This window comes from Chiloscyllium plagiosum, chromosome 12 (assembly GCF_004010195.1).
Source record: "Chiloscyllium plagiosum isolate BGI_BamShark_2017 chromosome 12, ASM401019v2, whole genome shotgun sequence".
Lineage (NCBI taxonomy): Eukaryota > Metazoa > Chordata > Chondrichthyes > Orectolobiformes > Hemiscylliidae > Chiloscyllium > Chiloscyllium plagiosum.
Genome location: NC_057721.1, coordinates 57,214,650 through 57,232,477, shown reverse-complemented (window position 1 = coordinate 57,232,477; position 17,828 = coordinate 57,214,650). Strand labels below are relative to the sequence as shown.

Here is a 17,828-nt window from a genome sequence, read left to right as displayed (position 1 = left end):
TCACACCACTGCCACCATGTCACACTGCTGTTCACACTGCTGTTCACACCATTGCCACCATGGCACACTGCTGTTCACACCACAGCCACCATGTCACACTGCTGCTCACACCACTGCCACCATGTCACACTGCAGTTCATGGCGTTGCAGCCATATCACACTGATGATCGCACCGCTGCCACCATGTCACAGTACTGTTCACACTTCTGTACACACCACTGCCACCATGTCACACTGCTGTCTGCTCTCCTGTACACACCGGTGTCACCATGTCACACTGCTGTTCACACCACTGCCACCATGTCACACTGCTGTTCACACACCTGTACACACTACTGCCACCATTCACACTGCTGCTCACACTCCTGTTCACATTGCTGCCACTATGTCACTGCTGTTCACACTTCTATTCATACCACTGCCACCATGTCCCACTGCAGTTCACACTCCTGTTCACATCGCTGCCACCATGTTACACTGCTGTTCACACCGCTGCCCACAAGTCACACTGCTGTTCACACTCCTCTGCACACCGCTGCCTTCATGTCACACTGCTGTTCACTCTCCTGTTCACGCTGCTGTTACCATGTCACACTGCTGTTCACACCACTGCCACCATGTCACATTGCTGTTCACACCACTGCCCCCAAGTCACATTGCTGTTCACACTGCTGCCACCTTGTCACACTACTGTTCACACCACTGCCCCCAAGTCACACTGCTGTTCACACCACTGCTACCATGTCACATTGCTGTTCACACCACTGCCACCAAGTCACATTGTTGCTCACACTCCTGTTCACACCACTGCCACCATGTCACACTGCTGCTCACACTCCTGTTCACATTGCTGCCACTATGTCACTGCTGTTCACACTTCTATTCATACCACTGCCACCATGTCCCACTGCAGTTCACACTCCTGTTCACATCGCTGCCACCATGTTACACTGCTGTTCACACCGCTGCCCACAAGTCACACTGCTGTTCACACTCCTCTGCACACCGCTGCCTTCATGTCACACTGCTGTTCACTCTCCTGTTCACGCTGCTGTTACCATGTCACACTGCTGTTCACACCACTGCCACCATGTCACATTGCTGTTCACACCACTGCCACCAAGTCACATTGTTGCTCACACCACTGCCACCATGTCACACTGCTGCTCACACTCCTGTTCACATTGCTGCCACTATGTCACTGCTGTTCACACTTCTATTCATACCACTGCCACCATGTCCCACTGCAGTTCACACTCCTGTTCACATCGCTGCCACCATGTTACACTGCTGTTCACACCGCTGCCCACAAGTCACACTGCTGTTCACACTCCTCTGCACACCGCTGCCTTCATGTCACACTGCTGTTCACTCTCCTGTTCACGCTGCTATTACCATGTCACACTCCTGTTCACACCACTGCCACCATGTCACATTGCTGTTCACACCACTGCCCCCAAGTCACACTGCTGTTCACACCACTGCCACCATGTCACATTGCTGTTCACACCACTGCCCCCAAGTCACACTGCTGTTCACACCACTGCCACCATGTCACATTGCTGTTCACACCACTGCCCCCAAGTCACACTGCTGTTCACACCACTGCCACCATGTCACATTGCTGTTCACACCACTGCCCCCAAGTCACACTGCTGTTCACACCACTGCCACCATGTCACATTGCTGTTCACACCACTGCCCCCAAGTCACATTGCTGTTCACACTGCTGCCACCTTGTCACACTACTGTTCACACCACTGCCCCCAAGTCACACTGCTGTTCACACCACTGCCACCATGTCACATTGCTGTTCACACCACTGCCACCAAGTCACATTGTTGCTCACACCACTGCCACCATGTCACACTGCTGTTTACGCCGCTGCTGCCATGTCACACTGATGATCACACCGCTGCCACCATGTTACAGTAGTGTTCACACTTCTGTACACACCGCTGCCACCATGTCACACTGCTGTACACACCGCTGTCACCATGTCACACTGCTGTTCACTCTCATGTACACACCGCTGTCACCATGTCATACTGCTGTTCACACTCCTGTTCACACCACTGTCACCACGTCACACTACTGGTCACACTCCTGTTCACACCGCTGCCACCATGTCACACTGCTGTTCACACCATTGCCACCATGGCACACAGCTGTTCACACCACAGCCACCATGTCAAACTATTGTTCACACTGCTGTTCACACCGCTGCCACCATGTTACAGTAGTGTTCACACATTGTACACACCACTGCCTCCATGTCACACTGCTGATCACACTCCTGTTTACAACACTGCCACCATGTCGCACTGCTGTTCACACTCCTGTTTACAACACTGCCACCATGTCGCACTGCTGTTCACACTCCTGTTCACACTCCTCTTCATACCACTGCCACCATGTCACACTGCTCTTAACACTCCTGTACACACCGCTGCCACCATGTCACACACCTGTTCACATCGCTGCTACCATGTCACACTGCTGTTCACACTGCTGTTCACAGCACTGCCACCATGTCACACACCTGTTCACATCGCTGCTACCATGTCACACTGCTGTTCACACTGCTGTTCACAGCACTGCCACCATGTCACACACCTGTTCACATCGCTGCTACCATGTCACACTGCTGTTCACACTGCTGTTCACAGCACTGCCACCATGTCACACACCTGTTCACATCGCTGCTACCATGTCACACTGCTGTTCACACTGCTGTTCACAGCACTGCCACCATGTCACACACCTGTTCACATCGCTGCTACCATGTCACACTGCTGTTCACACTGCTGTTCACAGCACTGCCACCATGTCACACACCTGTTCACATCGCTGCTACCATGTCACACTGCTGTTCACACTGCTGTTCACAGCACTGCCACCATGTCACACACCTGTTCACATCGCTGCTACCATGTCACACTGCTGTTCACACCGCTGCCACCATGTCACACTGCTGTTCACACAACAGTCGCCATGTCACACTGCTGTATACACGCCTGTTCACACCGCTGCCACCATGTCACACTACTGTTCACACCACAGCCACCATGTCACACTGCTGTTCACACCTCTGCCACCATGTCACACTGCTGGTCACACCGCTTCCACCATGTCACACCTCTGTTCACACTCCTGTTCACACCACTGCTACCATGTCACACCACTGTCACCATGTCACACTGCTGTTCACACTGCTGTTCACACCACTGCCACCAATTCACAGTACTGTTAACACCACTGCCACCATGTCATACTGCTGTTCACACTCTTGTTCATACCACTGCCACCATGTCACATTGCTGTTCACACCACTGCCACCATGTCACACTGCTGTTCACACCACTGCCACCATGTCACACTGCTGGTCACACCACTTCCGCCATGTCACACTGATGTTCACACTCCTATACACACCACCGCCACCATGTCACACTGCTGTTCACACCACTTCCACCATGTCACACTGCTGTTCACACTGCTGCCCCACTCCAACAATGTCACACTGCTGTTCACACTCCTGTTCATACCACTCCAACAATGTCACACTGCTGTTCACACTCCTGTTCATACCACTCCAACCATGTCACACTGCTGTTCACACTCCTGTACACACCACCGCCACCATGTCACACTGCTGTTCACACCACTGCCACCATGTCACACTGCTGTTGACACTGCTGCCACCATGTCACACTACTGTTGACACCGCAGCCAACATGTCACAATGCTATTCACACTCCTGTTCATACCACTGCCTCCATGTCACACAGCTATTCACACTCCTGTTCACACTCCTCTTACCACTGCCACCATGTCACACTGATGTTCACACCCCTGTTCATACCACTGCCACAATGTCACACTGCTGTTCACATTCCTGTGCACACCACCGCCACCATGTCACACTGCTGTTCACACCACTGCCACCATGTCACACTGCTGTTCACACCACTGACACCATGTCACACTACTGTTCACACTGTTGTTCACACTGCTATTCACACTCCTGTTCACACCGCTGTCACCATATCACACTGCTGTTCACACCGCTGCCACCATCACACTGCTGTTCACACTGCTGTTCACACTGCTGTTCACACTGCTATTTACACTGCTGTTCACACCGCTGCCACCATGTCACACTACTGTTGACACCGCTGCCACCATGTCACACTACTGTTCACACTGTTGTTCACACTGCTATTTACACTGCTGTTCACACCGCTTCCACCATGTCACACTACTGTTCACACTGTTGTTCACACTGCTGCCACCATGTCACACTGCTGTTCACACCACTGCCACCATGTCACACTGCTGTTCACACCACTGCCACCATGTCACACTACTGTTGACACCGCTGCCACCATGTCACAATGCTATTTGCACTGCTGTTCACACCACTGCCGACATGTCACACTGCTGTTCACACCGCTGTCTCCATGTCACACCAGTGTTCACACTCCTGTTCACACCACTGCCATCATGTCACACTGCTGTATGTCACACTGCTGTTCACACCACTGCCACCATGTCACACTCCTGTTCACACGACTACCACCATGTCACACTGCTGTTCACACCGCTGCCTCCATGTCACACCAGTGTCACACTCCTGTTCACACCACTGCCATCATGTCACACTGCTGTTCACACCGCTGTCTCCATGTCACACCAGTGTTCACACTCCTGTTCACACCACTGCCATCATGTCACACTGCTGTATACACCACTGCCACATGTCACACTGCTGTACACACCGCTGCCACCATGCGCCACTCCTGTTCACACCGCTGCCACATTGTCACACTCCTGTTCACACCGCTGCCACATTCACACTCCTGTTCACCTTCCTGTTCACACCGCTGCCACCACATTACACTGCTATTACACTGAACCCACATGGAATTTGTTCACTCAACAACTCTCACCCACTTCACTGTCCCAACAGCTGAAAACTTCTAAAATTAGTACAGTCTTCTACCAGGTGTGGAAGTGATTGTTGAAGATCCCGACATCCAAACTGAAGCCGTGTTTGTGGTTTACCATTAGTCTTGGTTTCTATATTATTGAAACCTGAAACACCTCTCACCTCCTGTTCACTCACTGGGGACACCTCACCGCCTCTTCTGCTCATGTCAAACGACTAGCTTCTCTTCCATCTATTTCCATCATACTAACCCTTCCTTTGTTGTTTTGCAAGAAAAATTGGCCTGTCTCTTTGACTGATTTCTCCTCAGCACTCTGACTGACCTGGCCTGTAATGATTGAATGAATGACCATGGCCCAATCCCTAGCAAAGCTACAGGTCCCAGACTCTGGTATCTGACTGAGTGGGATTAATCCCTGGACTGGATCAAATGAGCCCCTTGATTGACTGTGATGGTATCTCCCTGAATGAATGTCATTCCCCTTGGCCCCACGAAGGACTAGTTCCCTTTGACTTTCACAGAAATACATGCCATGTGTTTGCTGCATAAGCTACTGGCACATGCTGTAGCTGTGGCATTGACGTGGCTTACCAGGACACGTCCATCCACTTCATTGTTCAATGCCTAAACCATCACACACTGCCCACCTCTCACTTAGTGCTATAAGGATTTGCATGCCATAGAATCTGGTAGCCCTGAAGTAAGCGCAAAGTGAGTGAGTGCCAAGCAATGCAGCTCATAGCCATTTTTGTGTCAATATTCTATTGTTAACTTTTTGCTGTTTTGCTGAAGATTAAGGAAAATTCCACCCATTGAGTTTATTCAATGTACAGTTGAATGCTGTGATATGCAAATTATCTTGTTACTAAAATTGAACATAAGTGATACAAATGGTCTTTTACCATCCTACACATTTCTTGCATTTCTCTTTGTATTCATGTGGGAAGGAGAAGTGAGTTCTAGCCTGCAGTGTGCTGATAGGGAATGAATTATGCCAAGAGACTTTCTAACAGTCTCATTATAGTCAGTTTTCTCATAAACTGGTCACAGGCTCCTTTTTAAAAAAAATTGAAATAAAATTCTGACATAAATTGGGTCAGACTACTTTGGGAAGTATACAATGTGTTTCTAATGTTATACTTTAACCAGGTTGTGCCAGAAATGACAAACACTGTGGTTTTCAAAGGACATTATAGATGTATAAATAATACTCTGCTGTAGGCTTTGTTTTTACAGTTAGATAGCGTGCCAATTCAGCAAGGCATCTCATTCGTGCTATTCATTTCTGCATGTGACCACAAATATGACAGCAAGATTAAATAGAGCATTTCTGAATTCGTGGTGACTTTAAAATCAACTGGAAGACTTCATGGTTCAAGTTTTAATTTTTTGGGGTGAATAATAGATCTTTCTATTGAATCATTCTCTACTCAACAGAGAAAGCAAACTTTACAAGAAATGTATGCACCTTAATCATTTTTAGAATACTTTTAGATGAAGTATTTCTTTACAATTGTGTATGAAATATTAGGATAAAAACGGCTGTCATCCTGATATCGTGAAATTTATTCTGAAAGGTATTCAGAGTTGTGAAGAGTTAGGCACATTTATTTAACTCTTACATGTCTACAATAGTGTTTCTGCATAATGTCCAATAAATGTTAGGAGAATGAAAATGTGTGTTCTTACGCCAGAGAAAGTATTGTATTTCATACATTCAACTCATAAAGAGAATGAGTTAATTTATAGAAATGCTGTACATTTAGTCTGTCACTGATTGCAATCCTCATACAACTTAATGGAAAAAATATGGCTTTGATATTGAACAACTTAGACCTGTCATTGTGCCTGATAATTAGATAGTGCTGGAAAATAGGGAGTTTATGCTTTAGTTATACAGGGTTGTTGGTGAGACTACATCTTTAGTATTGTACATAGTATTGGTTTCATTATTCAAGGAAGGTTATGAATGTATTTTAAGTAGTTCAGTGAAGGTTTGCTACACTAGTAACTGGAATGGGCAGATTATCTTATGAGGAAGGGTTGAACAGTTTAGAAGAATAAGAGGTGACTGTATGATATGTATAAAATCGTGAGGGGTCTTCATAGAATGGGTATAGAAAAAGAGTGTTGCCTCTTGTGGGAAAATATAGAACTAGGTGTTGATGTTTAAAAATAAAGGATTACCCATTCAAGATAGTAGAAATATTTTCTCACAGTGGGTCATGGGACTCTGTTTCTTTGGCACTCTGTGTTTCCATTGCCTTATGAAGAAGAGTCTTAAGGCAGGGTAGAAAGATGTTTAATAAGCAAAGGGGGAAATGATTATCAGGGTTGGCTGGAATGTGGAGTAATTAGATCAACCATGATCTTATTGAATGGAGGAGCATCCTTGAGAGGTCAAGTAACATATTCTTGCTACTAATTCATGTTTGTGTAGGGAATGTTATTGCCTAATATCTGTGAAATGCTGCTGTTTTATTTATTGAAAATTAGTAAATAACTATCCTTGGACACCTTGGAGTCAATCCAGATGGTGCCTCTAATTGAAATCACTTTACTTTTCCTGTTCTGCCTATTATTTTGTTTGTTCTCTCTTGGTCTTCTTCATAAGTTTGTAATGAATGGTCCATGTACTTTTAGAAGGAGCCGCATCATGGAATTGTTTCACCGAATTTTCACCGAAAGAAGCTCCATTGCCAAATCACTCAGTAAAGGTACTCAGCCTAGCAAAGATGGGAAATGGTTTTCCACAAAGATCAATGCATTGTTGTCCATCAGATAGATAAATGATTTGGATTTGGGAATTAGAAGTCTAATTACAAAACTTGCAAACAGCATCAAATTTAAGAGTGTAGAAGGACTTGCAGAATAAGTAATTAGCAAATGAACATCATTCTAAATAACCAATAGTTGCTGCATTTTGGTCAGGAGAGTACTTTCCTGCAAAGTAAGTAACAAATTGTGGTAAAAGAACAAGAATCTTGGGTGGAGGGTGTGGTACAAATACACAAATCATGAAAGATTTCACTGTCATTGAAAAGGCAATATAAAGCAAACAAAACTAGGGGTTCATTTCTAGAGGGAAAGAATAGGAAAGCAACCATGTTGCATTAAGTGTGTATAGAAACATGTTTGGAGTAACATAAATAGGCTTGCTATCCATGATAAGGAGACACTGGAGAAGGTACAACAACAGATTTAATAACATGATACCTGAAACATAAGGTTATATCTCTCAGGAATGATTGAACCCCTGGGATTCCAGAGGGATGACCTGATAGAAACCTTTCAGATTATGAAAGGGTTTGATTACCTCGATGCAGAGAAGCTGCTTCTACTTTTGGGAGTAGACCGACATGGGGCGATAAATATAAGATAGTCATGAATTGTAAGGGATTCAGGAGAAGCCTCCTTACCGGAGAATCAATAAATGTGTAACCTGTTAGCAGAAATGCGTAAGATAGTTTCATTTGAAGACAATCTAGGCAAACACATGAAGAATAAAGGATTAGAAGGAATTTGATGAAGAAGTGTGGGAGAAAGCTCATGTGGAATTATCCATTGGGCTGAATGCACTGTTTCTGTGCTATTAATCCTTTTTAAAATGATGTGCAGTTCACTAATAAGAGAGGAAAATTACATATTGATAATTAAGCCAAATTTTTCAATTTGAAAGATGTCAATCTTTGGCGAGCTTTGAGAAGATTTGTAGCTCAGATTGAGGTTCTGGATGTAGGTTTGCTCACTGAGCTGGGAGGTTCATTTTCAGACGTTTCGTCACCGTACTAATTAACATCTTCAATGAGCCTCTGGATGAAGCACTGCTGATGTTTCCTGCTTTCTATTTAGATGTATGGATTTCCTTGTGTTGGTGACATCATTTCCTGTTCTTTTTCTCAGGGGGTGGTAAATGGGATCGAAGTCAATGTGTCTGTTGATAGAGTTTGGTTGGAATGCCATTCTTCTAGCAATTCTCTTGCTTGTCTCTGTTTGGTTTGCCCTCGGATGGATGTGTTGTCCCAGTCGAAGTGGTGTCCTTCCTCATCCATATGTAAAGATACTAGTGAGGGTGGGTCATGTCTTTTTGTGGCTAGTTGATGTTCATGTATCCTTGTGGCTAGTTTTCTGCCTGTTTGTCCAATGTTACTGTTTGTTACAGTTCTTGCATGGTATTTTGTAAATGAAATTAGTTTTGCTTGTTGTCTGTATAGGGTCTTTCAAGTTTATTAACTGCTGTTTTAGTGTGTTGGTGGGTTTGCAAGAACTGTAACAAACACTACATTGGACAACAGGTAGAAAACTAGTCACCAGGATACATGAACATCAACTAGCCACAAAAAGACATGAGGGGAAAGTGAGGACTGCAGATGCTGGAGATCAGAGCTGAAAATGTGTTGCTGGAAAAGCGCAGCAGGTCAGGCAGCATCCAAGGAGCAGGTGAATCGACTTTTCGGGCACAAGCCCTTCTTCAGGAAGAAAAAGACATGACCGTCTCTCACTAGTATCTTTATGTACGGATGAGAAAGGACGCCACTTCGACTGGGACAACACATCCATCCTCGGACAAGTCAAACAGAGACACACACGAGAATTCCTAGAAGCATGGCATATTTCACCTTGAATTCTATCAACAAACACATTGACTTGGATCCCATTTACCACCCCCTGAGAAAAAGAACAGAAAATGACATCACCATAGGAAATGATGCCACCACAGGAAATTACATCACCAACCCAAACATATAAATAGAATTGCCCGTAGTGTTAGGTAAGGGGTAAATGTAGGGGTATGGGTGAGTTGCGCTTCGTTGGGTCGGTGTGGACTTGTTGGGCCAAAGGGCCTGTTTCCACATTGTAATGTAATCTGTAATCTGTCTTGGCTACACCACCAGTGCTTCATCCGGAGGCTCACTGATGATGTCACCCAGTATGGTGATGAAACATCTGAAAATGAACCTTCCAGCTCAGCAAGCAAACCTACATTCAGATGTGAATCTTTGCTCAAAGCAATTCAAGATGCAGATTCTGGTTCATCAAACCCGTTTGTTCAAATTTACCTACAGTCACCTGAAGCATTGGAGCTGCTATCCAAATGTTGACCTCTACTACTGAGAGCACAACAATGAGATATTGAATATACAATTCGTGAAATTATACTAATTTCACTAATTGGAGATTCAATATCTCATTGTTCTGGCAAGACAATAACTAATATCGAGTTCTGGCTACCACACCTGAAGAAGGATTTGAAGGTCTGTGAGTGAACACAGAGGAAATTTTCTTGAATGGTTCTCAGGAATGTTAGGTTGGGAAAGATGAGATTGGGATGATCAGGTTGTTCACCAGCAAACTGCATAGATTCAATGGGCTAAGAGTCTTGCACTGTGCTGTCATGATATATTGATGACCTGCCATTGATAATGACATCATTCATATTGTAACAATTCATGCTTTTGCTGGTGAGTTGCAATGAACATTTCTTGTTCTGACCACATGCTGAATTGTGACTCTCATACACTTTCAAAGAGGTTCATGGCACCTCAGCAAATTGGTTTTGTAGGCCAATGTCTAAAATCTGAATAATAACTTTCATCATCATTTACCAACTATAATTCACTGTGAGTCGTAGCCCTGATTTCAACCAGTTTTTCAGGGGTTGATCATTTCTGACATTGAGCAGAAGGCGAGATCATTGTCACATCTGATACTTGACACAGAATGTTATGTTATTACATTAGCTAGGTAATCACTTGAAGACAATAGGTTTCTTGGGCAGTTAGAATAAATTTCTAGACATGAACTGTTGACTCCACAATGTTCCATAGTGTATCAAAGCCAATGATGTATTTGAGCATAGCAAGGCTTGACAAAGCTTATTGAAAGAAACAATCATGTATTTGTTATGGTGATATTGATTAATGAAGTACGTTAGATCTGCAGAGGTTTCTGATGGGACTGAACATTCGAACTCTTACAGTAAACTAGCTTGTCCTCCAGCTAGAATCCTTCTCCAGCTAGAATCATAGAATCACAGAGAGGAAGCAGACCTTTCATCCCACTGAGTCCACATAGACCTTTTGAAGAGCATCCCACCTACCCTATCCCTGAAACCCTGCATTTCCGATGGCTAATCCATCTAGCCTACGCACCACTGGGCAATTTAAAATGGCCGATCCACCTATACTGCACATCTTTGGACTGTGGGAAGAGGCTGGAGCACCTGAAGGGTACCCATGCAGGCACGGGGAGAATGTGTAAACTTCACATTGACAGTCACCCAAAGGTGGAATCGAACACGGGTCTCTGGCATTGTGAGGCTGCAGTGCTAACCATTGAGCCACTGTGCTGCTCATAGCTATTTTAAAGTCTGCAAGAAGGCATGAGGTTTTAATCCATTGTGGACCATATAATCTTGAACTTCTGTATTCTGAATGTAAAGCTCCAGATGTAAAATGTGATTGTCAATTAAACTGAATTATTTTGAAGACCTGGCATTCAATGACTCATGCCTTTAAAGATATTCAAATCCAAATGATTAACGCTCCATGCACTAGTGGTCATGTTGCTGTTCTATTTAGGAATGATTTAACCTTCTTTTCATTAGCACATTAGCTGTTTTTCCAGGAACTCTCATGGTACTAATTATAGATAAGCATCATTTATGTAAACTTTCCTGTCAAATCCAGTCAAAGGGCCACCTGTATTTAACATTATTATAATATCAAATTTTAACTCCTAGTCTGAGAAGCTCATTCATATAACCAATATGTAAAACATTTCTGCGTTTAATTTTGAAGATACATGTAAAAGTCAGATGGTACTTTACTTTGGAGTTAAATAACCTTCACCTTTCATAGCTAACTACAAGGATGTCTAACTTTACACTTGGATATTTAATTCAGACAGCATATTCACTGAGGCAAGGCTCCTTGCATTAAAATTATCTTTTGGTATGTAATCACTGTTCCTTCAGCTAGTTTATGATGTTAAAATATTTATTTCAGGTTCATTTGGCAGTGCTTAGTTTTAGGGACTATATAACGTGCATTGCTCTGAATTTTAACATCAGTTTGAGAATCTCACAGAATATGCATGTTTTGAGATATTTAATACAAACCCATTTTCAGTATAAATATATTTGATCTCCTGTTCAAACAATCTGATTGGCAGGTTTGCTCACTTTAAATTCCTTTACCTTATCTCCATTTAAATACTTGTTAACCAACTAAGAAATAGAAATATGCCTGTGTGAAAGTATCATACCCAGAAAAAGATCTGTATGTGGTGTTGTGAATTTCTAAATTCCTATTTATTTTTGTCCCAGATATTAATTATTTAGAAATATAGTGCAACATGACACAAATTGACTGGATTTTTAAAAATGTACTTTGATGATGTGTAACATCTCATTTGGAAAATCTTTTTCTTGGTTTTGTTGCCGAACGTGCTTGCTGCTGGGATAAGTCCAGTATGATTCAGTAATAGCTATAAGGTCATTTTAAATATCTTGAAAGTTTTGTTCAGTTGGCCTGTGTTTAACATTATTTCCCAGCACGTGCAGAGACAAAAGGCTTGATTTTCAAAAGGGAGAACAGCACTTAGTGAACGGGCCCTGCAATTTTTCACTGCTGGCTAGCTGGCTGGCATGCTGAAGTTCCAGCAATTTTTCAGGCTGTTTACTGTGGTGGCACCTATCTGGCAACAAGTGGCAGAAAGCCAATTCAAGAATCTAAAGGGTCTATTGAAGCCCACTCGAACTTTCCACTTGGCATTCAGGCATTCACTGAGGAGTCACCTTCATGATAGCGACTTGGCAGGTATGGGCTCCTGTGATGTTTTTAATATCTCCATCTTATTCACCTACCTATGTTGGCAACTCCCACCTCTGGCAACGGAGCTGCTGATGTCTCAGTGTTGGACGGTCTCCTAATGACTCTCCAGCCTCAAGAGCAATGCATTCATTCAAAATTAGATTGGGCTCCTGGAGTTGGCTACTTGATAAAGACATTTCCAAGGTACCCCCCATGAGCAGTTTTGGAGTGCTGACCTGAAATTCAACTCTGGAGCAACAGAAAATTCAGCACCTTGTTAACACCATTTGGCTAGATGTAAGTATAAGTTTTCTAACATACCGTTCACGTTCTTGTTCAAGGAGGTTGGTAAATTCATCACTCTTTTCCATGTAGTCCACGTGCTTCTTTTTCTCATCCTCCAGTTCCTCGACTGTCTGCCTGTGGGATCTTTCTACCAGTAGAAGTTGCTCTAACATCCGTCTGTGAGTCTCTTTCTGTTTTTCAACCAACTTGTCAAGCTGTGTATGGAGCAAGAGTGCATTCCATTATGTATCTTAGAGCTGGGGATTATTACTTCGCCAGTATATATAAAAACCCTGCGGCACATTTTCTTTTACTCTTTATGCAGTTCTTCAATAACTTGGGCATAATGCAATGGAAAATAATAAAGACAGCTGTGTCACCAGTAGTTCGAGGATTTCATGTGTGTCTTGTTCACAGTAGCACCTATGACTGCCACTTGGAAGACCAATAACTTCAGGGAAAAAACTCTCACATCCCTAGTTCAGTCGAGAACCTGTGTAGCACTAACTCGCCTACATAGTGAACACTGAAACACATCAGATTCTGAGATGGCTAGTCTGAGCAAATACTCAAAGAATGTTTGCCTTCATGGGGGAATCTAGCTGTAGGGGGGCACAGTTTTAAAGTAAGGGGTCTTTCATTTCTAACATAGATTGGGAGGAATTTCTTCTCTCAGAAGATCATTTGGAATTCCCTACCCCTGGGAACAATGGAAGCTGGGTCATTAAACCCTTTCAAGACTCAGCAAGGCAGAACTTTTAGCTACATTGGAGTCAAGGTTTATAGGAGCAGGCTGGAAAGTGGGGTTTAAGCCACAGTCAGCTCAGCCACGATCTTCATAAATGGTGGAGCAATCTCAAGATTGCTTATGTTCTTATGATGAAGTGGGAGTTTACTGGAATTAGAAGACCTAGCTATTAGTCCTTTGAAAACTAGGATTATATAGAGGCTGAAGTTAATTAACAATGGGTTCTTGGTAATGGAAAGCAGGGGGCAGATTTTCTAGTGGCTCGTGTCAAGTGGCAAATTAAATATTTTATTTTGTCATCTGAGTGTCTTTTGGCTCAATGGAGATTTATTTGGCTAAGTGTGAGTTGCATCAAGGATTTTGGAGACATTCTTGCTGTGAGGCCTCCTGAAATTTCTTGCTGAAGCTTATCAAACCTGCTTCATTAACTAACCTAACCTGCCTCTATGTTGTCCCTCATTTCAAATTCTACTCCTGTCGAGCCATGCTTTGTTCCCAGGGCCGTTCACCACTCTCAAGATATCCTGGAATTGACGGCAATCTGTTTTGCTCATGCCTTCCTTAAAAGCAGATTGTGCAGCCCACTGTCTGTCTGGAGTTGCCCTGCATAGAGCCTGACACCAGCACTGGATCTGGTAAATGAGGGATTTGCTGCCTTGCATTGTGGATAGGGAACTGGAGGCTCTGGTGGACAGGGTGGTGCAGATATAAGACATCTTTTGCCCCAACAGCAGCTAAGGAGGCCACCAGATCATGCTAGCCTGGCCTGAGGTTGTCACCTGAGTTATCGCAGTCTCAGTCATCTGGAGCAATGCCCAGCTCTGTAGCTGGTAAATGTCTTTCTCCATTCTACCAACATAATTTTCTTCATCTTCTCTCAGCTACCCCACACTCAGTTTCTGTCTGCTAATGTATCCACTGCCCATCAGAGCTCATGATCTCTCACTTTCACTAATGCCTGCAGCATGTTCCCTCACATACTGACAACCATGAAAACCCCCACCAGCGCGAACCCTGCATGGTCTGTGTGCTAGGAGAAGGTGAGGACTGCACATGCTGGCGATCAGAGTCGAAAAGTGTGGCATTGGAAAAGCACACCAGGTCAGGCAGCATCTGAGGAGCAGGAGAATCAACGTTTTGGGCATCAGCCCTTCATCAAGAATGGTCTGTGTGCTGCCTTCTCAGTCGGTCAGGGCACCATCCGACTAACAACAGTGCCATCCCCTTTCATCTCCTTTAACACCTGTCACTCTCTTATTCCAGGAGGAAAATACCCCAAAACAGGGTAGAAGGATTTATGTTGGGTGGTGAGCTGCATGAAGTTCAACACCTCACCCCTTATGAGGAGACGATCCTGTTTCTGACCGCCCTGAGTTGCTGACAGACTGTGTCCGAGACTCTGGACTCTTATCAGTCTGCCCTTGACTTATAGTGCTGGGAATGCCTGCACAAAGGGAACCGTTTCGCAGAGAAAACAGTTGATGAACAATGACAGATTTCTTTTTGAAAAGTTCATGTTTCAAAGCAAAGGTGTATCCCCATGTGGAAGGAGGATTCTAGGAAGGGATGATTAACTAGAGAAGTTAATAACAATACCAAAAATAAAAGAAAAAGAAATGGTGTGGCACCGATTAATGGGGAGTTAAAGGATTAGAAAAGTTTTAAAAGTTAACAGAAGATCTACAAAAAAAAGGTGGAAATAAACTATGAAGGAAAAATAACGCAAAAATGGACAATAAAATCTCCTTTAAATAAATGAAAAGGAATAGAGAGAAGGAATAGAGAGGCAACAGTGAAAATAGGCCCCAGCAAGAATGAGGCTGGGAACTAGAAATGGGAAACTGAGCAATGACTTGATTAAATCTTTTGTATCAGTCTTCAAGGTAGTGGACAATATAAGCATTCCACAATACATTAATAATCAAGGGACTAGAAGGGAGAGGGAGGAAATAAATGCATTAACTATCACATGAAAATGTATTAGAGAAAGTAACTGGACCAGAGAGCATAATTTCACAAGAAGGCATCCCACATTTAAGACAGATCAGGAAGAATTTCATCTTTGAGTAATTGTTTACCACAGAAGTCTGCATGACATGTTGAGGTTGAGTTGTTATGTATATTCAAGGCTGAGACAGAGTTTTAATTAGAAAGGCAATCAAGGATTTTCAGGAAAAGACAGGAAAGTGGTGTTGAGGGTTATCAGATCAGTCAGTACCTCATTTAATAACAGAACAGACTAGATGAGCTGAATGACCTACCCTTGCTACTATGTCTTATGTTGTCATGGCTTACTTGAATGGATATAATGGTAGGACATTTAGAACCACAAAATTAAATCAAGCAAAGTCAGCATGGTTTCAGGAAAGGCAATCATGCCTGACAAATATATTACCTTTGAGAAGATAAAAGGAATTGGTAAAGAGGAACAAGTAGATTTAATATTTTTGGATTTTCAAAAGACACTCAAGAAGTCCCATGGTGTTGGGAGTAGTATATTTAGCATGGGTAGAGGATTGGCTAACTAATAGCAGACAAAGAGTTAGGATAAATGGGCAGCCTTTAAATATCGGAGGGCCACAGGGATCAGTGCTGGAGACAAAATTATTTGCAATATATATGGATATAGAAGACATGGATGTTGGACTTGAATGTACTATTGCCAAGTTGGTGGATGACACAAAAATAGGTGGGAAGGGAAGCAGTGACAATAATACAAGGTGGCCACAAAGGGATATAGGCAGTTTAATTGAGTGGGCAAAAACTCGGCCGATGGAATATAAGGAAAATGTCAGGTTATACACGTTGACAGGATGAATACAGGAGCTAAATATTGTTTGAATGGGGAAAGCTGCAACACAGAATGATTTGGGGCTCTAGTTTCAAATGAAAGAATCCCTACAGTGTGGAAACAGATTCTCTGAAGAGTAACCCACCCAGACTCATTCCCTGCCTTATTACTCTACATTTACCCCTGACTAACACCTCTAACCTACACATCCCTGAACACTATAGGCAATTTTCGAATGACCAATTGACCTAACCTACACATCTTTGGATTGTGGAAGGAAACTGGAATACCCGGAGAAAACCCATGCAGATATGGGGGAATGTGCAAACTTCACACAGACAGTAATCCAAGGCTGGAATCAAACCCGGCTCCTAGGCGCTGTGAGGCAGCAGTGCTAACCACTGAGCCAATGCACCACCCCAAATTCCTGAGAGTTTCAGCTTTAGTCAAGCACTGTGAGCCTTCGCAACCTTTGGATCTGGAATCAAACACAATACCATGCACTCCAAGCCCACATGAATTGCAAAAAGTTAGAATCCAAGTTCAGTAGGTAATGGGGAAAGCAAATGATGTTTTGGACTTTCTTTCAAAGGGAATGGAGTGTAAAATTAGGGAGGTCATGCTGAAAGTACACCGGGCACAAATCAGACCACATCTGGAATACTGAGACATTTTTCATCCATTTATCTAAGGACAAGAATAGTTGCATTAGAGGCGGTCCAGAGAAAGTTTATCATGCTGATCCCAGGTATGGAGGGACTGTCTTATGAGGAGTGGTTGAGTAGGTTCGGCCTTCACTCATTGGAGTTTCTAAGAATCAGAGTCAACCTTAATGATACATATAAGATTCTTCAAAGGCTAGATAGGGTAGATAGAGAGAGAGCTGAAAATGTGTTGCTGGAAAAGCGCAGCAGGTCAGGCAGCATCCAGGGAACAGGAGAATCGACGTTTCGGGCATAAGCCCTTCTTCAGGAATGAGGAAAGTTTGTCCAGCAGGCTAAGATAAAAGGTAAGGAGGAGGGACTTGGGGGAGGGGCGTCGGAAATGTGATAGGTGGAAAGAGGTCAAGGTGAGGGTGATAGGTCAGACGGGGGTGGGGGCGGAGAGGTCGGGAAGAAGATTGCAGGTTAGGAAGGCGGTGCTGAATTCGATGGATTTGACTGAGACAAGGTGGGGGGAGGGGAAATGAGGAAACTGGTGAAACCCGAGTTCATCCCTTGTGGTTGGAGAGTTCCTAG

The 17,828-nt window shown here is 43.7% G+C and overlaps 1 protein-coding gene across 1 annotated transcript in view; it reads right to left on the bottom strand.

Moving 5' to 3' along the window:
* Positions 1-17,828, bottom strand: part of filip1l (filamin A interacting protein 1-like) — a 252,304-nt gene that overhangs the window by 127,147 nt on the left and 107,329 nt on the right. The window contains exon 4 of the mRNA XM_043701146.1: positions 13,088-13,266. Within this exon, the coding sequence (XP_043557081.1) occupies positions 13,088-13,266 (179 nt within the window). The remainder of the gene's footprint in view (positions 1-13,087; positions 13,267-17,828) is intronic.